The 25840-nt window shown below is 39.7% G+C and overlaps 1 protein-coding gene across 4 annotated transcripts in view; it reads left to right on the forward strand.

Moving 5' to 3' along the window:
- anks1ab (ankyrin repeat and sterile alpha motif domain containing 1Ab) overlaps positions 1–25840 on the forward strand; it is a 50702-nt gene that overhangs the window by 4888 nt on the left and 19974 nt on the right. For 3 of the 4 annotated variants that reach the window (XM_080301155.1, XM_026167045.2, XM_026167046.2), the window contains 2 exons: positions 16644–16716; positions 23727–23842. In XM_080301155.1, the coding sequence (XP_080157281.1) occupies positions 16644–16716; positions 23727–23842 (189 nt within the window). Of the gene's footprint in view, positions 1–16643; positions 16717–22857; positions 23019–23726; positions 23843–25840 lie in introns of those variants that run through there. The other variant, XM_080301156.1, reaches the window with a different exon arrangement.

A 25840-nucleotide genomic window follows, 5' to 3' on the forward strand; every position in this document is an offset into this window, starting at 1 on the left:
TTATATCTGGTATGTTATATAATTATAAAGCATTTTTTGTTCTCCTTTATTGTGAAAAGACTTGTTATTCTATGAAAGTTTTATTTAAACAAAGGCAGGCATTAGTTTTTGTGATGAGAAAGCTTTCCTTTCTGATACTGTGGATCAAAAATCTTCAGATTAGCCATTAGTTCAGCACTTAACGTTGTTGGTGTAGAGAGTGATACTACTGTGTAATGCTTTGACGCATACAAATCCTTGTGGATTTGTCTGTAGTGTGATTAAACTAAGCTTTAATTAAGGAAAATACTCAGCAGAAAACCTCAGAGCCCTGAAATGGCAGACATCTGCAGGGTGAGTGGTGCTGCTGCATCTGTTGTTTCACATTTATGACATGAATCATAATGTCCTGTGCTTGTCCTGTCAGCTGTTGCTCGATTACTAAATGATATTGCTGACATGTGCCTAGGACTTGCACCCTTCATCAGAATTTCTGCCTAAAGTAAGATTGTTTTGACTCCATATAATTTTATTTTATTGAAAATTCATAAAACAGATGAACAATTACATTTCCTGCATCCTTCATATTTTTGTAATTGTCCCAAATTCAGTTTAAATATGTAAACTGTATTAGTCGATATACCTTGGTTGTAAAGTTGTTTTATTTCCTTTCTGTCAAACACAATAACCACAGGTGAGGTTTTTTTTTTCAATGTTTAGAACAGGTTTCATGACTTTGTAATGAAGTATTTCCTTTTGATTTTCTAAAATATTTTTCCTTTGTGAATTTGACTCTGTTAGCCACTTCTCCATTTTAGTTCTTTCCCACTACAAATAAGCTGTAAGACCAGGAAATGCTGCCTGCTTCACTGTCACTCTGGAAAGCTGAGGAATATAACAGCCGGGTGTTCTGAGAAACCGTCCTACTTTGGCAAATTGTAGGCTACCTGTAGGCAAATTTGACTTCTGACAAACCCTAACCATAACCATAACAAATATTCACAATAGCTTAAAAAAATGAAGTAAATTTGGGTTTTGTGTTGTGCGCATATGCAGAGCATGCGCAGAAACAAGGGGTAGGATAGTTTGTAAGGTAGGATGGATTCCCTCACCTAGTGGGGGTGAGGGGTCATAGTTTGGTCCCGCCTTCACTGTTGTGATTGGTGTGGGGGTAGGGACAGGCTTAGGGAGTCGGGGGGTTCCCCGGAGGCATCTTCCTTGGGGGGCTCAACCCGGGGTAGCGGTCATGTCCGGTTAGGGGCTCTGTTGGTTCTCAGGTGACTGTTTCCTCGTGGCTGCGTGCAGCGGGGCTAGGGGAGGGTCTGTGCTGACGGACGTGGGTTACTGACCTGGTAGCCTGGCTGCCCCTGGGTGGGTCCGGGATGGGCGTGAGGTTCTGGGGGCGCTCCGTCTCTGGGCTGGGGCCCTGGCCAGGCCTCGGGGGATTGGGTCCTGGTTGGTGTGTTGCCAGGGTTGTGGGCGGGTGGGTGCATGGGGGCCCAGGTGCCGCCGGTGCGTCGAGCCACCTGGGGGGCACTTCAACTGGTGGGGGAGATTGTCACATCTTGCAGGAGCTTTCCTCTCTTCAGGAACTCTCTCTGCAGGAGGGGGAGATACAGGAGAGGTGGAGGAAGATCTCAGCCTGGGCATCTATTGTCTCATGTAGTCTGGAAGATGAGTGGATGGTGGGGTGGGTGAAATTTTCTCTGTGGTGGGGTTGGGTGGACTGTCCCGGGCCCTGTGGGGCCGGGAGGTGCTGCTGCACTGGGCCCCGGTCTGGATGGGCCTGGGCCCCCTTTCCCTGGCGGGTCGCGGAATATGGGGGTGCCTACTGGGAGGGGTCACTTGCCCCTCCCTTCCTTCCCTCCCCATCTCCAGCTGCCTCCCTCATCCTGCTCCACCACAACCACCCACACATGCAGGGCCTTGGAGTAGGGGTATGTCACCAGGGTGCAGAGGAGGCTATGCATTTTTTCCCTTTTTTTTCCTGCCCATTCTGTTGGTTTTTGTTTTTTGCCAAAAATAAATAAATAAATAAATAAAATAAATAAATAAATAAAAAGACTTAATTAACAAAAAAAAAAGAAAAGAAAAAAAAAGGATGGATTCCCAGGACACCGGCATTAACTTCAACACCACTGATGACAGCAAAGTTTGAACTACTTCTGATTTGTGGTGTCTTGTAAAACAAAATTCAAGTTCAAATTTGGTTTTAATTGTTTGTGTAAAACAAAATTACTTATGCATACATATCTAGGTTAAATCTTACAGCCCAAATTAGCTAAACTAGTAGCTAGCTAGCTTAAAACAGGTGCAGCTGAAGTTTGCTAACATTAAAAAACAAAATGTCTCATAAATCAAATAAAATTGTAGCAAGTGTTAATATTTTATGGTAAGGGTTATGGTAATTATTATTAATTGAGAATCATTTAAATGGCTTGTAAGTGGTGATATTTATTTTAAAACCTGATTTACACTTTTTTTTCAAGCACAACTATATGTTTTATGAACATCCCACCAAATCTAAATATTCCAGTACATGATTTTATGTCAGCATCCTGCACTATTTTCGTTTGAATGTATATTTTAATTATACAGGAACAAGCAAGTTTTTTCTTCTTTCTTTGAGGATAGGGAAAAAAGCACTAGCCTGTTAATAAAAAAAAAAAAAAGATTATCTGTCAGTGATGTGATTTGAGCGTCTACGTTAAGCTTCAAAAATGCATCTTAGACTACATCTTGCAGGCCTTAATAACATTTATTAATAACTACTCAAAGATAAACTACTATCCAGTTTTACCATTACTGTTCCTGTAAAATTAAACAACATTTTTAAATTGGTTTGATGGTTATTATCAGTAGCAGGCATTTAGCAAATTTCTCCCAGTAAACTGACTACTTTCACCTTTTACTACTTTTACATGTGGATTTAGTTGTGAATTTCTCCTTTTCCCTTTTTGACATAATGCTACAAATAACTTCAATTATAAAGTAATTTTCACTTCAGTCATCTTAATGTCGTTAAGGTGATTGGCATCGTCAGTACATGTGTTGAACGCTCAAAAGCCAAAGGTTAAGCAGCCACATATTGCAGATGCTTAATTGGGTTCATTTCTGCATGTACTCAAAGTTTCCCAGTGGTATTTCTGGGGTTTCAAATTATTCTGTGGTTATAAATCACACAAGCTGATGTGGCCCTCCAATATATTTTTATCTTGTTAATTTCGTTCTGTTAAATATTCACATGCTTTATGCATGTCATAAAAAAAATGAAAAGGGCACAAAAATATCTTAATGTTGTAGATTACAGCTGGTGCCAAGTTTTTTACAGTATGTGCAAGCTGGTTCATAATTTATACAGCGAGCTACAGCAGAGTGAACACATTCCAAGATCTGGTTTGACAGATGTGGTACATTAATATGAGAGTAATGGTGTTTTCAGGGGGCTTGGTGGGGTGAGGCACAGTCCTGCTTCTGATGCCGTGTTGTCTGTAACATTTCACAACAGGTGTATCAGAAGCAGGAGACTGCTTCCACACTGCTTCCAAACTGCTTTTAATGCAGTTTTTGCACATGTGCAAGAGCTGAAACTATAATTCCTTTCAAAAATGGGAGTTTAAAATTTTGAAAATAGAAATTTCAGATTGTACATTTTAAGATGTCCCAAACTGTCGAGCCTAATCAGCATCCTCTCCTATTACCTGATTCCACTCTTTCCAGGCCTCCTCTAGCATTAAGATCACCACAAAAACTGTGACCTATGATCTTCATGGCATGAGTTCAGCTCCATTAGCAGGTCCATGTAGCATAGTTTTAATTATAAAACTGCACCAATTTAACATCTATGATTTAGAGTAACAGAAAAAAAAACATATTAGCACCCTTTTGTATGTTTTCTGGTATTTCACTGGAGAAATCTGCATTTGCATAAAAGTGAACACCCTTTTTTCAAATTTGGTTGATTTTGTGACTTGGCACAGATATTTATTTGGAGGGTTTTTTTGACAAGCAGGATTGAATAAAACTTTATTATGAAAGTTACATTTAAGTGGCCCTTAAATTTATTGCAATGTGAGCTCAACCTAAGCTAGCAGCTTTCACAATAAATCTTAAAATATTTCTTCCTCAAAAGAATTTTAGAATCTTGTGAAAAAATAGTTTCAAACCTGTTCAATATAACTATATTTACATCATATGGATTCTTAAATGATACTTGAAAAGATGAATAAGCTGAACCATAAAGGCATTCTTGACTTTACTGTTACTATTCTCGCAGGCTTTATTTATGCTGTGTGGTTTCAGAGCTGTCAAATAAAATCCGGTGGATAGAATTATGTGTTGCTGGTCTTGTATACTGTGGAGCTGCTGGGCCATCTGTCTTTATTGACAGTGATACTGAGGCGCTAATCCTGTTTCCAGACAAGGGACAGTGAAGGAGGCAGCCTTTCTAAGTAGTCTTTTTAGTATTTCTATATTCAGCCATCTATTTCTTTGTCTTTTCTGTTCTGGATTTGCAGCCATCATTTATGCGCATTCAGACTCTGGCTCAGTGAACAATAATGCTCTCTAAAGGGCATTGTTTAGGATCATTTCACATTATCTCAAACATGTTAGCTAGTATGTAGTTTGTGGAATTTAAATGCCTACTGTTGTTACAAAACTAGCTGAACTGCAAATATTTGTATATTGTAGCATTTTTATACTTTTTTGTGTTCTTGCTGCACAGAAAAAGGGAAATTAAGAAAGGATGGTGCTGATCAAGTGTGTGACACTTGCCAAGCTTAGCTTGTCATCGGGTCTTTAATATAGCTTATACCTCTTCAGCAATGGCCCCATCTGATCAATCACAGTCATGAACAGTGTTGGTCAAGTTACTTGAAAAAAGTAATCAGTAACTAATTACTGATTACTTCCCCAAAAAAGTAATCCCGTTACTTTACTGATTACTTATTTTCAAAAGTAATTAGTTATTTAGTTACTTAGTTACTTTTTAAAAACACGATTTACAACCTGAACAGGTGATAAAGCGATAGATCTTTCAGCCCAATTCTACTTTTTCTACATAATCCATCATACAAAATGTAATCAAATGGAAAGGTCCCTTTTTAAAACTTGTTTTATTAGTTTTAATCTTTTAACTTTATGCATCAAGCAAAAATTTAATTATGCAACATTCTCTGACTGGAAGAGATTTGTTTAATATTTAAACCTATTTTCTGCACATTCCGGCACATAATTTTTCTTTTTTGTGTGTGTTTACACTCACTCTTTCAAATAGATGCAAGAAAACACAGCAAAAAAGAAATAAAGTCAAAAACTAGCGGTCCTTTTGCTCTATTTTCACCTGTAAAGCAGGAGCAGGGTAGGCGGAGGTTTACCCTGGTGCAGGTGTGCCGCATAGGTCAGTTGAAGAATCCGCGAGTTTCTCTGTGAATTTCCCATTACGTCGTTGCGCACTCGGTGCTTGTTTGGAAGTTTGGGGAGGGGGGTTTTCGCTGTAAAAAGAAGTTTTCTTCCCACGCACAACGGACGCTAATGTTTTTGTCACGTTTTATGGAATCAAACTTAAAGGAAGGTCAGTACTTCCACGCTTTAAACGCTGCACGCTCATACTCTCTCCCGGACTCCATGTATTATCCACTGTTGATTTTTTTTTTTTGAATACGTTTTATTGACAAAGCACAAAATACAGATATACAAATACAAAATAGCAAACACAATGTCAGGGGGTTCGTATAAAAAAGCAAAATAGACACAGTCTATTATAGAATCACATGATATTGAACAGGGAACATAGGTTTATGGTTTTGACAGCTTTTTGATTGAGAATGTTGTATGGTTTTAACATATTGTTTGGTTTCATTTAAAAAGCACCGAAAGGATGGTTTTTTGCTTTAGATTATCCACTGTTGATCTGCAGACAGCTGTTGTCACAAATGTCGCACTTGTTTACGTCACTGTCATGAGACATTCTTGCAAAAAAATCACGGTTTTAGTAAGGCAGTAACGCAGCGTTCCTACGGGAAAGTAACGGTAATCTAATTACCGTTTTTGCAATAGTAATCCCTTACTTTACTCGTTACTTGAAAAGTAATTGGATTACAGTAACGCGTTACAAGTAACAAGTATTCAATCAATCAATCAAATCAGTTTTATATTTCTATAAGCCTCAATATATAACCCGTTACAAGTAACGCGTTACTGCCCATCTCTGGTCATGAATAAGTCTGCTTACAACAGACTGATGCATGCTACAAAGAAAGATAAATCTAGAATGTTAGAAAAATATGAATATGTTAAATATGTAGAGCCAGCAAGTATTACATCTTCTGCAGACAAATTAGTGGTGTTTGTGTGTATAATTGAAATAGTGCTGTACAGTAGTTATTAATGTGTGTGTGTGTGTGTGTGTGTGTGTGTGTGTGTGTGTGTGTGTGTGTGTGTGTGTGTGTGTGTGTGTGTGCTTTACTATTTTGGCAAGTGAAAATGTGCTACTATATTAATGATTTTTGCCTTTTTGAGCCAGACAAAACCAAAAAATATAACTGTAAGTTAACAGACTGCTCTGTCAGTAAGACATACCACTTGCACAGGGAAAATATGATAGATTATAATTGTTATTCAGTTAAATTGATGCTCAGTTTGAGTTTTTATTCTTTCTTCTGCAGCGCTGGTGGTGTTTGATGGTCTCAGACCAAGTAAAGAGTATGTGTAAAAATAGAAAATGCAGGCTTAGTCTAATTTAGACTAATTAATTTAGGCAAATTTAGGGTCAACAAGTAAAAATAGGGTTCCTGTTTTAGGGTTATATATTGAGGCTTATAGAAATATAAAACTGATTTGATTGATTGATTGATTGAATGAACAGGAAAAAAAGGATTTTAAGGAATTAATTAAGGATTAAAGTTGAATTTTTATTTATTACTGATGTTTAGCAAAGATAGACAAAGATTTTAGACGTTCAAAAGAAATATGAGACTCATTCTTGGTATCTATGAGAGGTCAGAGGGATGTCGCAGGACTGTTGACACTATTTTCTAGAGAACTGATTGGTCAGAAGGTGATGATTTTGCAGCTTTTTGTTCTCTTTTCTTAAATATAACCTGCTCTAGACCGGCTTTTTTAATCATGCTTTTAAATCTAAGCCCTTTTCGTGGGACATTTTTTTAAGGGACATAAAACATAGTAAATACACACATCTATACTGTGATAAAGATGCAGTATGTCTGCCAGCACAAAACTGGAGCTGCCTTAGCTGTTTGCTGACTTGTACTTCCCACTTTGCCTGTTGATTGGTTTTTTTGGTGGAAGGGACAGGACAACCGAATAGAATATTAATTGTCACTTTGTGCATTTGACATGTTGCGTTTGTAATAATTTCAATTAAATATAGATTTTAAATGTTTTGAAATTAATTAATTGCATTCTGTTTTTATTTATGTTTGACACAGTGTCCCCAGACAAGCAGGTCCAACAGCAACTAAACCCTCTGTAATTTTTGCCGCTAGCTGAAGTTGGGGAATTTTCCATTTTTATTCTATAAACATTAAAATATTCCATCTCCTGGTTTCCAGCAGTACTTGAGGGTCTAGAATCTCTTGGAATGTCATCACACGTGTATTTATTTCTCATCTTGTGTGCACTAAAGCACCCATGATGAGAGTTAGTATCTAAAGACTGTAGAGTAACACTCACTCAGGCTGACTACCCCAGGATAAAATTGTCCAAACCCTGGCAAATAACAGGCCTGTCTTAAAGATAACAGGCTCAGTCACCAGCATGTTAAAGTGCCATTGATTTAAGTCAGCAATGTGTTATTTGTATTGATTTGTCAGTGATATAAAGGATACACAATACATCCCAGGCTGTAAAGCAACACAACTGAGTTATTGTTACAGTTCTGATAACTGACTTTCTGCTGATGATAAAATGTAGGCTGTTGCAGAGGTGTGGTCCCTGGGTTTCGGCACCACTTGTAAAATGCACTTCACGCACACACAGTTTGATATAGCGAGATATCACGTTTATTTCTGACTATGCTTTTTGTGACAGTTCACAGTCTGGTCAGCTCCGGTCTCAGCTGTTTCAAGCTTCTCTCCTCTCGTGTCCCGTCTCACTAAAAAAGGGGAAAAACTGTCATCAGACCAAACGCCACCAGCTGTGTTCTCACCTGCCTTCCCAGCACCGCCCCGTTGAGCTCACTGCACCACCCCTCCCCTGCAGCCAAGCCAGGGACCACACCTTCTCCACATAGGCAAACCTGATTTCTAACGTGATTTTTGTGTTTCTTTTCCTGCGTGCAAAACGTCTCACTCACGAGTAAAGCAGCACCAAGAGATCAAAAATGACTTGATGTTATGTCTTCCTAATTAGCTCACTTGAGTTGAGCATCATCCTCTGTAGTTAAAGCGCTGCTCCTTCCATATTTACAGCAGTTTTACTGTCCTCTTATATGAATAAACATCATATCACCTGGTTTCTAATTAAATAGCTTTGTAAGTGTCTTAAATAAACTTGCAGATGGGAGCAGGTAAAAAGTTGCTTTTCTTTGAAAGGATACTTTTGGCCTTTTACCAGCAGAGGTCTTGATTCTGATTACAGTAAGGGGCATTGTTCTTGTAACGACAGCAATGCCTCTTTGCTGTTTGCTGTGTCTGAGGGGCGAGGCTCCAGTTCCACCATAAACTACAACATCATCCCCACTGCTGCTGTGTTGTAAACCTTTTTGTTGAGAAAAACCAACCAGCTTGAGTGGAGTATATTACATTTTATTCACACCTATGCTTCTAAATACATTTTGCAGTATGCACACATCTAATTTTAGATGCATGCAAGAAAAATCCTCATGCTGTTGTGCCTTCCTCCTTAGTTTTCCGTGCAGCTAAGAACAGCCTCTTTATCTCAGTATCCCCAACTGCTTCCTTTAAAATGAAAATAGGCTACAGACAACAGGAAAATAAAAATTGCAAAGCATTTCTTAGTACTGTTATTGACAGAAAGCAATCATTGGCCTGAATGGGGAGAAAAATTGGGCAATCAAGTTGCCTGATATACTTTTTTACCCACAGTTGGTTGAGAATTGTCAAACAAACGTCTCTAAACCAACAAAACCTGCCTTTATATCACCCACACAGAGTGGGGGTGAGTTAAGGAGTTAAATTATTTAATCACCTTGGATTTGTGTTCAAGTCTTAATCTCCTAAATTAGATCAAGACCAGTCCTCCAAAAATTTGGTCTCTGAGACAAAGTGGAGAAAAACATTGTTGTGGCAAGTGTAATTCAAAAAATGTTGATCTTAACTTGTCCTTTTGGTCAATAATTAGGATTTAAAACCTCTTCAGAAAAAAGCTTGTTTCAAGATTGAGAGGAATAAGTCATGATATCTGGAGGTGTTACAGAGTAAGTGCCAAGGACTGAAGGAGTGATCACAGGAATTCAGCAGGGCAGTTGATTGCATTGGAAAGAAGCAAAATTATTTCACCTTTACCATCAGATCTTTTTCATTGAAGCACTCGAGCATGAAAAGGTGGCACAGAGTGGATAATTTTTTGCAATATGTGCATGAACTGAGGAGCGGCTTAAACTGTATTAACATCTAAATCACTTCAGGATTTAGTGCTATCATTCAGCTGAGCACCGATTTTTATGATACAGCCCACTCAAACCTCCAAGTGCTTCATAACAGCATTATCAGTAGCATTTCAGTGTGAATACATCTACTTGATCATATCCCTTCTGACTCCCAGACATTTTCTAGAAAATACGGTATGAGTTAAACTTAATACCATTGAGAAAAGGCTGGGTTAACTTCACCTTTCAGATATAATACTTAAGGAAAAAGCAGTGCTTAACTGGATTCAGAGAACAAACTGTGACTTTATAAATTGTTATTTTATACCTATTTGGTTAGGTTGATGCACGCTAGTTATACTGCTGTATTAGGCCAACAGAGCACTGCTTCCAAACTCCAGCATTACTTCAGGTCCCTGGAGTTTCCATTGTGGGTCAAAGCCTTTATCTTTATCAGGCTGGGTTCAGGTGTCAGACACTGTGTCTATTATAAATATTAGAATTCAAATATATAACTTTTTGATAAAGCTAGTAATTGACCTATTCCTTAGTTATGCTGCTGTAGGCTTAAGCTGTAGGCAGATCTCCCATAATGCACCGAGCACCTTTCCTCTCTTCCACTCCCCATGTATTTGTACACCGTTACTGCATGTAATTAGCTTTGTGTCTTCTCTCTCTTGTAGTTTGCGCTTTGTTCTGTGATTTGTTTGTTGTGTTTCTTCCTTCACCCCAGCCGGTCGTGGCAGATGGCTGCCCTCCCTTACCCTGGTTCTGCCGGAGGTTTCTTCCTGTTAAAATAGAGCTTTGTTTTTTTCTTTTCAGTAATGCAAAGCCCTTACTTCTAGGCTATTGTTGGGTTTCTGTGTCTCATGTTATGGTGCCTTTACCTTATACTATATAAAGCATCTTGAGATTGGTTTTTTTAATAATTAATTTTTTTGTGATTGGACACTGTATAAATAAACTGAATTAAAGTAGGTTTTGCTTTGTGTTGATGCAGAAAGTCTGTGAGGTGTGTCTTAATATGAGTTAGATTGGTGTTACACTGAGTGATAGAACAGCCTGCTGCTGGTTATCTTGGCATTAAACCTACAAACAGGTTTAATTGGCTATATTAGTTTTGTCTAAAACCAACAAAATATTCCATCGAGCAACTGTTATGCTTATTTTTATCACCAATTAATATATTATATAATAAAATCAGATATTTTATTCATGCAAAAACCAAAGTTTGGAAATAGAGACTATGTGTTTTGGCTGTTGGTGATTTCGTTGCTGACTTCTTGGGAGCTGTTCCTGGGAGTGTTCATTTTCTGTATGGAGTCGAGATTTAACAATTACTGAGAATTTGAGGTGCTGGTGGGCAGATTTTGTGGACTTTAGACAGAGCGAGGCTTATTTGTTCCCTGTGTCCCACCTTTATTCTAACCTGAAGAAGCCAAATTGTAGGTATAACTTCATATTTTGTGTGCAGATTTGAGCGTTTTATTGATCCTCTCTTCTAACTCACGGCAAGAAAGCCAACAAGCACATTTTCCCAAATGTAGAACTATTGCTTTAATTTTTCTTGTGGTGTAAAGATTCCTCTGTAACATCAGTCTTTCGTTACCACCATTTTTAGCTTTGGCTTAGGGATAAAGTAGACTTACTTGTTAGTGGATAAGTACATTTGGTACAGTTCACATGGTAACTGTTTCGTGAGAAATACCTTCAATATACATTACAGTGCAAAACATTTTGGGCACCAGGTAAGGGTACAAACAGTAAACACAGAGCCAGAATAAAAGCCAAAGAATAAAGCCCTGATTTTATGGCGCCTAAGTGTGGGAAGAAGAGATAGGACGAACTATGGCAAGCACTCCAAGATATTGGGAACATCCTACTCGCTCTATAAAACTATGTAAAAGTGTACCTGGGAGAATTAATGCAGTTTTAAAAGCAACAGATGGACTTTATATGAACTTAATCGACAAACTATTCATGCCTTTGTTTTTGAAAGCAATCTTTACTTCTGGTGGGTGCAATGTTTGCACAGTTCTGTGTGTTTTAACGTATATGATGGCAACTTTCTCTTTTTGAAATCACATAAAATACCCTAAAGGTTTTTTGCAACTATTGTTTGGGGAATTGTATGCACCGGATGAGGCCATATGCACATGAAGACATTTCAGCACTTTAGTTATTACGTAATTAATTTCCTCAGAAGCAGCATTTTTTGGTGACGGGTCTTAATAAAGGTGCACTTAAGCTTAGATGTAATGCACTCCTGATGAGTGTGTCTATGTGATATAGAATGTAACTGGGTTAATTCATAAAGTAATGTGCGGTCTGTATTGCTGGAGGCATATGCTGTGTGTCCCACGTGCCTGACTTCCAAATGAATCAAGGCAATCCACAGTGTTGATGCCACTAGCGAAGTGCATAGGGCTTTTTCAAACACTAAATATTACATCAAATAAGCCTGGCTGTGTCTCTGGTGTCACTAGTGGAAGCAGAATCAGTTTTTCAGGCTTGCAAAAATCTTCATGCTGATTATGAATAGACTACTCCAGTGTTTCTAAATATAGTCTCTAGCCTGATTCGCAATACTGTGTTCATACATTTTAAGGTGACCCCAGCCTGTTAATTGGCTTGCTTGAAGTTGTCAGAACTTGTAGCTGGATTTACACTTGTCTGTAATAGCTGAAGGATATTGAATGTTATTTTTGTAGTAGATTCTTTTATAACAGAGTGACTGGTACAGATCATTTGCCTTGTTGTTCTTGATGCATGACTATACACCTGGCCAGTGGTAGGGCTGCCACGATTAGTCGACTAGTCACGATAGTCGACGACTAATTTAATAGTCGACGCGTCGTTTGAAGCTTTGTAAGATCCCAAAAGACGCAGGAATAAGTAGTAGGATTTAAGAGTGTAATAACGGACTGAAACAGAAGATGGCAGCACTGCATGTACAAGGATGCCAGCTGCCGTTAAACCCCGAAGAAGAAGAAGAAGCTGTGTCCCAGAATTCATAGCGCGGCCCTGCTCAGTTTCCAACAATGGCAGCAGCTAGTTAGTTTTAATATTACTCTTATTATTCTTTCTGAGTCATAAAATAAACGTTTAACGTGTTTTCAGGCGAGAATGTAGCTGTGTAAACCTCAAATATATGTTCAGTTTATCAAGACACCACATATTTTCAAAAGCGCTCCGACGTTTTCAGAGACGTCTGTTACCCACCAGCTCGATAGCGAGCCAGGGTTCAAGCCTCACTAGAGCCCGTGAGAACACCGGACTCTGGGCAAATCGTTTTCAAACCCACCGCCGTCTTTCGCTACTCAGGTTAAACATGAAATATAAGTCACTTAGATAACTTAAAATTGTTATTGTTTGGCTTTTTTCAGTATTTTATTTGTTCCTGAGTAAATCGGCTGAGTTTATTGAACTCCACCGCAACAATCTGCACATTTCATTAAAATTTAATAAACTTCCATCTTGTCTTTAATTTTAGGCATACCTTAAACACTTCAAGCTGTAAGCTAGTGATAGTTATATAAGAGCAGATGCATGCTGGTGCAATAAGTCTGTTTAACTACAATAGATGCATGATCTGATTAGTCGACTAATTGCAAAAATAATCGGTGGACTAACAAAATAATCGTTTGTGGCAGCCCTAGATTACAGTGATTATTATTCATAGGAACGGGGAATAGGGTTGTAATAAATAAAATATAAGGATGTCCATTTGATGGCCCTGTAATGTACTGGCAGTCTGTCCAGGATGTACTTTTTCTTTTGTCCTCTGACCAGTGTCGCCAACTCCAGAGTAAGGAAAATCGCTATTGGCTGTCCTAAAAGTCGCTAGAAGTCGCTAAATTATGTCATCGCCTAATTTGCATAATTGGTCATGCTAATGTATTGTAACCTATGCAGTTGGAGAGAGAAATAACATCGAGGAAGAGAGATAAAGTCAGTAAAAACGTCTTAAATCCATTTATAATTTATATTTTTTGGCAATTATTGTTTTTTTAATGTCACAATTCCAAACCTGCTCCTTTATCCGGGCTTGGACCGTCAAAAGTGACCCGAAATAGGCACTCTGTTGGAGTTACTTTGTGTGTGTGTGTTTATAAGTATTTTAAAACCTTGTGGTCCACAAAACAACATAACAGTAAAAGAACTGACTGCGTTACAGTCAGTGCGGGAGCAGCGGCTTCGCTCATGCGCGATTCATTTGCAGTTTGGACGCATAGGTTTGAACGTCTCCTGCCCTGATAGCAGCTGGGGGTGAGCGCTTTGGCATGGGCGAGGTGCTCATGGCAGCACCCGCTGCTTATTGAGAGTAAGGGCGATATGCGTTTTCACGTCAAAAAGTCGTCATAAATAAGGCTCCAATAACACCAGAAGAAGTCGCCAGATTTGTCGCTAGTCGCTTTTTATAAAAAAAAAGTCGCAACACTGCCTGTGAAAGCTAAGATAGAACACATCCCGCCCACAGCCCTAGGTTGGAGAAGTAGTTAACAAAATGCAGAAGTAGACTAATAAAATTCACATCTATTTCATCTTTGGACGTCTATTTTTATTTTTTAAGCTTCAACCAAATTTCTTTAGCAGGTGAAGGCTCCAAATACACAGGTCTAGAAACCAGTTGGCGACCCAATGGCAAATCACTGGTCACTAGGAAAAATGTTTTTTCCCCGGCCATTTGGTGAGTGATTGTGCAAAATTAGCCTCACAGATTTGCTTTGATTGCTAGCAAATTTGCAAGGTTGTCTATAGTTTGTAATGAACCGACCCGTCAGCAAACAGATCAAACGTTTTCAAGTTTTACTTCCACTCAGCCAGTAGTATGCAAGTGTCTGCCGGCAAGTTGGTGTGGGTAAGTTGGTGTAAACTGTGGGTAACGGCAACAATCTGCTAGTGACCAATCACAATGAGGTGTTTGGTGCAAAACTTCCTTTGTAACTTTGTAACTCACCTACACATTTTTCCATAGCACCAGAGATTGTCAAGGTGTTGTCGACTGAGCGCTTAGCTTGGTGTTTAGGGTAGTTTAGGTAGTACCAAAACCATGACTGATTGAATAAAATTGATAGTGGACATAAGTGTATTTGGAACAACAGTAAGCTTCGGTTCAATAAGAAGCGATCATTAGAATGAACTGAACATGATTTATTGATGTACAAAATTCAATTTGAGGTATTTGGCGTTCAGACCCCGATGGCCTAGCACAGCAGAACATAATCCCAGCTGTGATAGGGATAAGGGCAGGACCCCCCCCCCCCCCAGAGTTTAGACGCTGGTGGTGGAGATGAAGATGGAGGCTTGAATGGAGCCTGAGTGATGAGAGGCGGTGATAGGGAGGAGGTGAGTTGCATGAAGGCGACTGCAAGGAAGAATAACAGATGCGCAGTGAGATTTAAAGTAGCCGAGTAAAGGCTGATCGGCCTGAAGGAGGCCAGCAGAAAACTGATTGGACTAGACATGTGATGTCATAATCAACTTGACAGCGTGGGAAAGTGGAATTGATGTAAAGCTTAGATTATCCGTCAACACCTGGGAAGCAGACAGATGGGTGACGACAGATCTTCCTTATTGAACTTACGCATAAGCTTCATTTAAATGTCAGTCTCATGAAGAGGATGTTTCAGAGCCATTTCAGCTTATTTCACCGGGCTAAAGTCCAAACTTTAGATATTTTTTTCTTTTTCACATTTCCTAAAATTGTAAAACTTCTAGATTAACATGCAAAAACAGATTTAATTTTATTAGTTTATTTTCTATGAATTTCAACTTGAAGATGTCAAACTGTTCCATTTTTGAATTATTGTGTTTAGTAACAATGCAATAGTCTCTCTCAGATAATTAAACTACTGATAAAAACAAGAAATCGCAGATAATCCACACAGGGTTATCACCTCTGGCTAAAGCTGGAAAAATCTCCAGCATCGCTAAGGCTGCAAATTTCACTAGCTGGCAGGCCAAGTTGCACCTCTAAACTACCTTTATGCCAGTGAAGATAAAAAAAAAACACTTGGAAAGTCCTGCTATTCTTGATTGCGTCATTTCTTGACTGTTTTTGTGCACAGCTGGGATGCTCTGTCTCGAGTATATAGCAAATGCTGTGTTTCAAACTTTGGAGTGTAGAGTGTAAAGCTTGTTTATTATCATTTTTATGCAATGAAAAATGTAGAAAGTAATTCTATCTTGCCTTTCTCAGTGCTTCAATTTTTGACAAACTTTAAATCAAGTCTATGAAGTGCAATAATAAAATACTGGAGTTTTCTTCAACTGCTGAAATGTATATTCCTATATATCTGTGCATATTCATTTCTATTGGGATGAAAAAAAATAATGTTCATAGCTTGTCTTCCTTGCCTTTCAAATATCAGCTGTGATACCTTTATCAGTCTCCAAAAGCATTTCACTAGAATCTGCACAAATGTTCTGTTACTCAGCAAAATAAACAAAAACAAACAACCTTAAAATATATTTTGGCTCTGGAAAATCAGAGTCCTCTTAAATAAACACGCTCAGCTCTAAGCCCCAGAACAACTCTTTTTTGAGTTGTTCTGTAATCTCCTGCATGCAGCATTGTGCACACTTAATCTTGCAGTAAGCTATTGCTTTATTCTCTGAAGCCTAAATAACACAGGTCTGAGGGGGCAATCAGTTACTCCCTGAAACAGTCAACAGCAGCTCTCATTCTCTTGGGGCTTAGTTTATGCATTTTGGACCTGGTTACAGAACTTCCTAGATATTCTTGCTTCACCTTAATCAACCGTCTGTGTTTTTGCTGAGTGAAGCATTAGTCATTGAATTGCTGTCCACGTTGGACTGTTGCTCGTAATCCATCAATGCAAAGTAGCCTGCCTTCTCTCCAACACTCCCAGCAGTAGCAGTGCACAGACCTAACTCTTCAGGCAGTCTCACTCCTTCCTGTTTTATAATTGGTTTGGCTCAGGTAGGATAAAGGAAGGTTGGATGTGTGTTTTACATTAATGCATTAAAGTCGATCCATTATGATTCTGTTTTAAAGTCATGAGTTAATATGTCAGTCTCGGGTAAGGTAATTTTTCACCAGTGTTTCACGTTTATTTCTCTTCAACAGATTGAGAAGATCATGAATTTAATTGGAGCAGGAATTGAAACATCCAAAAACAAGCAGCCCATACCAAGTTCAGGTAATCCATCAGTAACCAACTTGAATTTGGAGTCTTTTCTTCTCCACAGATTTGACTTTGTGGTGTAAATGCAAAATAACAACACTGTCTGAGGTATTAAGGAATGTTACTCATTTACCACTGATGAGTTAATTGAGCACGATTTATATAGAATATTATCTGCAACCAGTCATTTTACACCAGCAAGAGCTCCTTCATGGCATTTAAACACGCCTTCAGAAAGGACGAAGAGCTCTTTTATTGTTCTCACAAGTTACAGTGATTCATGCTGACTTTTGTTTGGCACATCATTGTTGTTATTTATTACTCACAAGGTTTCCACTTCATGGGAAATCAAATTCTAAATTCCCCTCAGTGTTGTAATTTTTTTTCTCGTGGTACTGTAGATCTCAATAGGGCTTGATTTGATAGTACGCTTCATCAACTGTCCTTCAGGCAGTACAGAGGGAGAAGCCAGCTGGCATCATCTCAGTTTGTTTAGATAACGCAACTGAGTTGATACAGTGTAAACCTACCCCCATTACATACTCTGTAGGAAAGGAGGCTTTGTCGTACAGGACTGTGTAAGGGTGTTTTTCTGCACAGGACTGCGTTTTACGTGTCTCATCAGATTTATTGGGATAACATTTTCATTAGTAATGTGCAGTATGCTTTATGGGCTGCAGTGTCTGCTAACGAGAGAGTTTCTTTCATCATATTTCTGATTCAATGCTGTCATTTCTTCCATAACATCTTCCTGTATTCCTCTTACAAATGTCCATTTGGTGTATTTATGTGATTGCTTTGACCACTTTTAATATAAAATAGTGAAGATTGTAAATTTTCTGTTTTGGATTTAGCATTAAATTTTATTTTCAGTCGTCATGTCAGGAAGACAATTGATTTCTGTTAGCCTTGAGAAGTAAAACCTATATTGTAAAAGTAAATAAACATTATACAGCTTTTTGAGTGGCAACAATATGGTGAAAATTCTCAATGTTTATGATTTCCCCTAAAGTAAAAAAATGCCGATCAAAGTGCTTTTAAGAAACTCACAATTTAGAAATGTACATTTTCAAAAGAAGAGGACGAAAGTATATCAAAAACAATAAAAATAAACTGTTCTTAGAAATCATTAAATGTACTTATTTCATCACAATTCAATTCTTATAAGGATAATTTCTGTTCATTCATTATCTTTAAGCTCAAATATATCTTTTTTTAAGGAAAGCTTGTTAATTTATCATTTTAATTTTGACTTAAATTCCAGCTCAGTGAGCAGTGTTGGATTAAATGCTATCTAAGCAATTAAGACCTGGAGTTATTCCACATTACGTAAGAGCAAATATGGTGTTTGTTTTCGCTACACTTATAGGTGTGTACTATTAATAGTCCTTGTTTGAAGAATGACATGCTGAAAGTGTCCCAGATTCAGCTGAGTCATACACTTGCTGCTCCGATTTAAATCGGAGATTGTGCACAACTAGTTCTGATGGTTGCCAGGATGCTTTTTTTGTGTCTCTCTTAATAAAAAGGTCATATTTCCTTTTTTCACTGCGTAAGGGAAGGATCGGCTACCCTTCAGAGTAATCACATGGGGAAGGAGGTACACATAGATAGGAGGGGAGAGATGTAGGAGGGATTATGCAAAGATGGAAACCTAAATTGTAAATCTTTATTCCACTTTTAGCTTTTGTTGTGACAGGATGAGGAAAAACTTATCCACTTCATAACACAAGTGAAGGATGGTCATTCATCTTCTCGAAGCAATTTCTGAAAAGAATCAGATTTTCTCGGCTAGCAAAATGTTAATGCAGTTTTGTACCATATAAATCCTCAAAGATAATGATGTTTGTGTTGTGTGCCCATCACAAGTGCCTTGATTGTATGAAAGAGTTCACTGAGTAAATGTGCTTAGAATAAGAGAGGGACTGGAGAGAGACCGCACAGCTAACAGCACACAGGAGGCATCGGCTTGGTTTGTGTACAGGCACACTCTGACGTTCAAAGGAAAAGAGTCCGCCTTCAGTTTCTCTGAATTAATTCAGCTTTGCGGCTCATTTTCTCCAGTGCTTGGGTGTGTTGACAAGGAGCTACTGCTTTTCTCCTGCTCTGATAAAAAGGCATGGCTTTATCTACACACAACCTCTACCTCTTCTTCGGTAAATAGGCCATTCGGGGTGTTCCGTGGAGCCAAGTCTAGACCTCGTAGTGCTCACACAGCACAGAAACCCACTTGGACAGATTTGACAGCTTGGGCTGTTTAACAGGGGATAAGACAGTGACCCATTTCCCCCCACCCCCCATAGGAGAATTGGATCCTCTGTCAGTCAGTAATTAGGTTTTACTATCGTGGGAGGTGTTCCTGTCCCAAAAGAATGAAAAAAATTGGGTGGGGTGGATGGTATTTTGAGCAGTTTTGTTGTATCGTAAAAGCTGAGATTGGTATGAGGCTTAGAAGAAAAGTGTAAAGTATGAGAAGGAGGAGTTGTGGGATCTTGTAGTGAATCATAATTAGTCCACTTCAATCCTTCTTACTTCCTATTACCATCTTATCTCACCCATATGTTTCATCGCCGCCTCCTCTATTAGTCTTTTTCCGTCTTATCTCTCTTGCACATTCTCTCCTTCTCCCTTCCTTTCTCCTTCCCCCTATCCATCATTCTTGTCCTCAGTCACAGAAAATTTAATAGCAGCCTCTTTTCCTGATAACGAATGATGAGCATCGGTCCTTGTGGATGACTGACAGGTCATTGAGACCTGACTTGGCCTTTCACCTAATTGTTAAGGGCGAAGAAACAAAGGTATACGTGGCCAATTAAAGAGAAGGTTCAATCAATAGCCCTTCACTTTGCCTCCCTGTGTTGTCATTGCTTCTCCTCGCCCTCTCTACCTTACTGACTGGCTGGCTACCCATTGGGGAATGTGTGAGGTGATTGCAGGCTGCTTGAAAGCCTGCATAATAATGCTTTGCCTGGAGCTGTACTGGGATAACACCACTGGACACCCTGCATAAGTGAGTGAGAGAGTCTTTCAAGCCTTGTTCACCTGTCATTAACATGCATTTTTGGTCAAGATCACAAGTGGACAGTTCTAATTACAGGTGTGAATATACTCAAGATGTACCGAGATCACATAGCTCAGACCTCCATTGAAGGTGGTTTGATTCACCTTTTTTGTATATAAAAGATGAACGTAACATTTGGGACATCAGGGATTGGTTTGTGTAGACTGCATTTCAAAGCTCAGGTGTTGGGTTAGTGGGTCCTGACATGTTGTGGAAAAAAGACAGAATAATGAAAGATGGACATATTTAGATGAAAAAATGAAGTGCTAAACTTGGTTAGCAAATGCTTCCATAAACCGTGGAGGTGCAAAGCACATACCACACATATTCACAATTTAGTTCTAATAGTACATAAAATAATAGATTTTTATGCAATAAAACTGAGGCACAGACTCTTGAACTGTTTAAATGTCAAAAGGTCACCAACACCACAAAGAAAGTTACAGTTCAATAACTATAAGCTATCCACTTCAGGTACTTTAGCATTGGCTTCATTTTTCAGCCACTTGACTGCAGAGTTGCACTTGTCAACTGAAGCTTTGCTAGTCACTAAAATACAGCTGTGCATCTGCCATTGGCTTTAGCAGTTTGAACACCTGTGGCTATTATTTATTATTACTTCTGCGAAAGACTGTTGGATGATTTTGTAATTTGTGAAAGGCACTTTAATGCAATTCAATTCAGTTCAGCTCAATTTTATTTACATAACACCAAATCACAACAGTAGTTGCGTCAAGGCACTTTATATTGTAAAGCCTACAATAATACAAAGAAAGAAAAAGCCCCTCTGAGAAAGTTCTTTGGTGACAGTGAAGGAAAAGCTCCCTTCTAACAAGAAGAAACCTCTGGCAGTACCTGGCTCAGGAAGGTACTGCCATCTACTTAGTGATAGCTTACAGTAATCTGCTGTTGTGTAGAGCAGTGAGATGCTGGTTTGAAAAATTAGACTGCAGCAGGAATCTGGTATTTGGTCTTATCATTAGTTTTTGTCATTGTCTCTCTTTTTCCCCTTATTCTCTTTCCCCTCAACCCCCAAACCAGTCGAGGCACATGCCTGCCCCTTCCTGATACTGGTTCTACAGTGTGTCTTTTCCAGTTAAACAAGGTTCCTTACTTCCCACCATCATGAAGAGTTAGCTCACAGGGGGCTCAATCATTGGGGTTATATTGTATTGTCTTTACCTCCAATTCAAATGTCTTGGGATGTTGCAAATGATTAAAAGTGATAGCTTGGCATTCAAATGCCAAGTGTGAACTTCTGCAGTTGTCCAGTTGTGATCAGATTACTAAAGACATGTTAATGCCACACATGACCTGATTTGTTTATTTTTAACCCCAATTCTAAAAATTTTATGTCATCTTACTTTCTTATGCCGGCTTTTTCCTGTAAGAAGCCTCTGTTGTGCTCTAAAAATGGTTGACATGACATGAGCATCTGGAAGTACATAATGGAATTTGCCTCTTTTCTGTCATGCTGGATGAGATGGAGAAGAGGCAGGTCTCGACATGTCCTCTTCTCTTCTCTTCTCTTCTCTTCTCTTCTCTTCTCTTCTCTTCTCTTCTCTTCTCTTCTCTTCTCTTCTCTTCTCTTCTCTTCTCTTCTCTTCTCTTCTCCAAGTGTATTAAAAACTCTGCTGACTTGAATCAATGCTGCCCCCCCTTGTCCTATCATCAAAGTAAGATGTAAATGAATTAAAGCCTTCTGGTAATAAGCAGGGATTTGAGCAGAGTCTTTGTTTCAATATCCCATGTTAGCCAAAAAAACTGGCGTGGCTCCTGCAGAACTGGATCGAGGTCCCATCATCCCTTTAAATTCTAGTCATTCTTAGCTGGAAAAGACTGTGATTTGGGGCTTTCGGAGCTTGTTCCTCGCCTCTGATGGTGGTGTCCTTTCTCCACTGGCAAGATCAGAGTGCTTCTGTGCAATTCTAATCAGTGCAGTGGAGGGGGAGAGAGGGGGAGAGGTACGTTAAGGTTAGAAAGGCACTGCCAGAAAAGAGTGAGTATGTGTGCATTTTATTGAGAGAGAAAGAGGAGCAAGATATAATGGGAAGGGGTAGACAGACAGACGATGAGTCGAGAGAGAAAGTGTGCGTGCGTTTGCATCTGTCTGTGTGTTTGAGAACGAGAGGCAAGGAGCAAGACAGAGTGAGGGAGAGTGCAAGCCAGAGAGGGAGAGAGAGGCAGAGGGAGGGGAAGTGATATAGTGGGAGAGAGGTGGTTACGTGGAGCAGCACCCCACTTCATCAGGCAGCATACGGCAGCCCTGCAGTGCGATCACACAGTATGGGTATGGGGCTATGAGATTGAGAGAAAGAAAGCTGAGAGAAGCGAGAGAGACAAGAGGGGGGGGGGGAGTTACAAAGAAGAGCTTGAGGGATTTGCTTGGATGAGAAGGGGGGGGGATGAACAGTGAGTCTGTTGGCTGTCGTGGATGTGAGAAGGACGTGGCGGCAGTGGCTGAGCTTAAGGCAGATCGTTGGTCTCCTGTGTAGAAGTAGCCAGCGTGAGGACGCTATGCCCTGTGAGCAGTGAGGGGTAGCGTGTGTGAGCCAGGAGCAGCTGCTGTGACTGCATCTGCGCTGCCTGCGTGTCTCCGACAGGCAGGGGATGCAGCAAACCTCTGCCCTGAGCACAGAGGCTGCTAGCTGCACCCAGCAAGGGGAAGAACCAGGTGGGCTGGGGAGGGAGTGGGGGGCGCCTGCCTCAGGAAGGAGCTACCTTAACCGGCACTGTGGTCCTGCAGTGATCCTCGCTTCAGAGTCAAGAGGCTCACCTGCCATCTGTTGGATCTGAACCTGGATTTACTGCTTTCAGAGATGAGAAGCACGTTCTTTGGCTTAGCCGCACATCCAGCAGCTTGCTGAAAAGTGTGAATGTGGGCAGCACAGGGAGCACTGGTACCACCAAGGACATTGAGCCTTTTTCCTTTGGCAGACAGCTTACCTGGAGCTTTATCAAGGAATCTAAACTTGGATTTTATTATGAATTGAGGAGTTTGGAATCAGCACACTGTGGAAAGCCTAAGCCAACGTTTCTTTGATGTAGGATTTACAATATGTCTACCTGACCGTACTCCGTGTGGCTGTGGAGTAAGGACGAAATATGATTTAAGCAAATGTCTATTCCTTGATCAAAAATTACACGCGTACCTCAACAGTACTTTAGAATGCTGCTACCTTCATTGTATGAGCCTTGTCCTAGCTCTCAAAGAGGTTGACCAATGAAGCCATGGGACTCAGCCAGAGCTTTACAAGTATGTGGTGAAAACCCTGACAGATTCATTTTGGGGGAGCTGAGTATTTCTGTGTTACATCCTGATGGAGTAGTTTCTGATTTTAGAATAAGTGACGGGGATATTTTTAACAGAGTAAATAATGTCAGGTATATGAAAATGTCTTATTTAGTGAAACATAATTTCCATTTCCACTCAGTCTGAAAATGATCTAGTCTCTTGACTTGTAGTGGTGTGTTGTAATGATTTTGGACGAACTAGGCACTTGTTTTTACACTTGCTCATCTGCTCACTAAAGGAATGCTTAGTGAGCTCGGTTTGTTGGAAGATGCTGTAGTGGCTCAGTCCAACATAACTTAACAATACAGAGCTTCAGATGGGCTCCCTTCCCCGCACTACCTCCACCCTTGCCTGACATATCTAGTCAGTCACACTAACACACAGTGGGTGTATATTAGCCTAGTCAGTCCCCTGCAGGGCTTGAGCGGTGCCTGCAGCACTTCCTTTCCTCCTCCTGTGTTTGAGTTTAGCCGGGCCCCCGCCTGTACTGTGGGAGCCCCTCACCCCCGGCCTGGACCCTGTCTCCCCCCTACCCTGCCTGGTGCTGCTGCACTCGGCTCTGCTTCTGCTGGCCGAGGATGATGTGGCAATGCCATGTGTCGTCCTCTGAGTGCCGCTGCTACCGGCTGAACGGCTTCTCCCTGCTGAAGCGCTTCCCTCTCTCGGCAGATGGGGCCTGTGGTAAAGCCCTGGACCAGCCGGTGGGAGAGTGGCTGGAGCACGTGGGGCTGCCGCAGTACGAGAGCAAGCTCCTGCTCAATGGCTTTGATGACCTACGATTCATGGTGAGTCACCTGCAGCATGTCATCTCAAGGGTCGGTTCCACTTTACATCACCCTGTCTCTCCACTGTCAAACAAGCTGCATTAGTCTTTTTATGTCACCACTCTGCTTGTCTCTTGGTAACTCCACGCCCCCTTATTTCTGTCTCTCACTCACCCTTCCACTCTCTCTCTTCCTTTATAACACTTTCCCATCTCCTCTCCATAACTCCTCCTCACCTCTGTGCAACGCATGACCCAGCTAAAATTTATGGCCTCTTCCTGAATCCCTATAAAGAGTATGAGCTGTCACCAGTGGGAACACACAGACAGCCAACATTCATTAACTTTTTCCCAGCATTCCCAGTCATCTCATTTACTGCAAAATTCAAATGTCTGTCTCCACATCGATTCCCTTGATTTACAGCCACTGTACTTGACCTCTGTTTAGGTATAGTCACTTAACCAGGACAAACAATTCTTAATATAAGCACAGCATGTTTTATCCTAGATACACTTTGCATGGTTGATTGCTAAATCTTATTAAATCCTCCACAGATTATTCTCTGTACTATCCATATGGTGGGCCTATCTTGCATTTACTGTACAAGAGATGATTACACTGCAGCAGCATGCTGTTGTGCTGTATTTTTTTTTACAATGATATGCTGCAATTGCATTACATATGTTTGCATGCATCTATTTTTCTATTTTCAAATTTTTTATTTATACTGTAAAAAATGATCAAAATCACAGTTTTTTCCACTGTGGTGGCTAAAAAATGATGCCAGAGATAAGTTTTCCTAAAACATAAAAAGTTATTGAAGAATTATATACAATTTAGCATTTTTTTTATGCAACAGTAAGAATCTAATATTAATATATTCATACTAAAGTGATGTCCACAATCTGTCTGAAAGCTTTATCATGTTTCCCGTAAAGAACATTGTGAGGAAACCTGATATTGCATTTGACAGGGATAGCCAAAAACACCACTTTCCATCTGATAGTCATGTTTCTCTGAAAACATGGCTATATGCTGTAAATAAGTAGGCCTTGGGGTAACATTTCTCAGGCCACAGAGTTGCAATAGCACCATGGGTTATATGATACAGTGCGTCTGATGTCACAGTGGAATTCAGTCAAGTGAGACCAGTGAGGTCAGAAAAAAAGAGTGGTTGTATTGACAAATCAGTATAGTTTATAAGTGCTACTGTCTTTTCTGGATTTCTTTTCCCATTTTGGGTAGAAATGAGATTGCAGTATAGTGGAAATTTGTAAGAATGTGACCATTCAGATGGACTCAGCTTTATATTTGTTTATGAGGCGATAACACAACTATAAGAGCATGGTTGTAAAAAATAAAGGAATACAGTATTTGGTAGGTGATTACAGCTACACTAATAAATCAGTTATCTCCAGAATAATACACTGGAGTTAATTAAGTTGGAAGTAATTTACACACTGAGAGATTTGGAAATGCTGTTATGTAATTAACACTAGTAACAAAAGGGCAAGTTGACTTTTTTCAGTCAGAAAATGTCCAGCAAAAAACACATTATGGATTCAGCCAGTTGTACTGTACTAGACAAAACTCAGGTCATCTGTATTAAATTCAGACTTCAGTGCATAAGATTTGAGGGGATGAGTCCTTTGGCACTAAAAAAGGATGATTTCTAACCTTGACTGATTAAATCTAATCTTTATATGTTTTTAGTCCTCTTGCAAATGACCATGTGGGAGCAGGTACTTCATTTAGTTGATGGAGAAATCTGTTCTTCTTATTGATTTGTTACATAGGCAACATAAGCCAACAAAAGCCAGATGCAACACCAGGTAGAATAACTGTCATCCTCAATTGACTAAGCAATATCTCTGCCTGTATTTTGTTATTTTGCCCAAAATGTAACATTCATCATTTAGTAGATATAGTAGACTTAGAGAACAAAAAGCGAGCTTTACCGTCTGATTGGGATTGAATGAATCCATGTAGATCAAGATTTCCAGGATACAGTGTGATGTG

The sequence above is a fragment of the Astatotilapia calliptera genome, chromosome 5 (genome assembly GCF_964374335.1).
Source record: "Astatotilapia calliptera chromosome 5, fAstCal68.1, whole genome shotgun sequence".
Lineage (NCBI taxonomy): Eukaryota > Metazoa > Chordata > Actinopteri > Cichliformes > Cichlidae > Astatotilapia > Astatotilapia calliptera.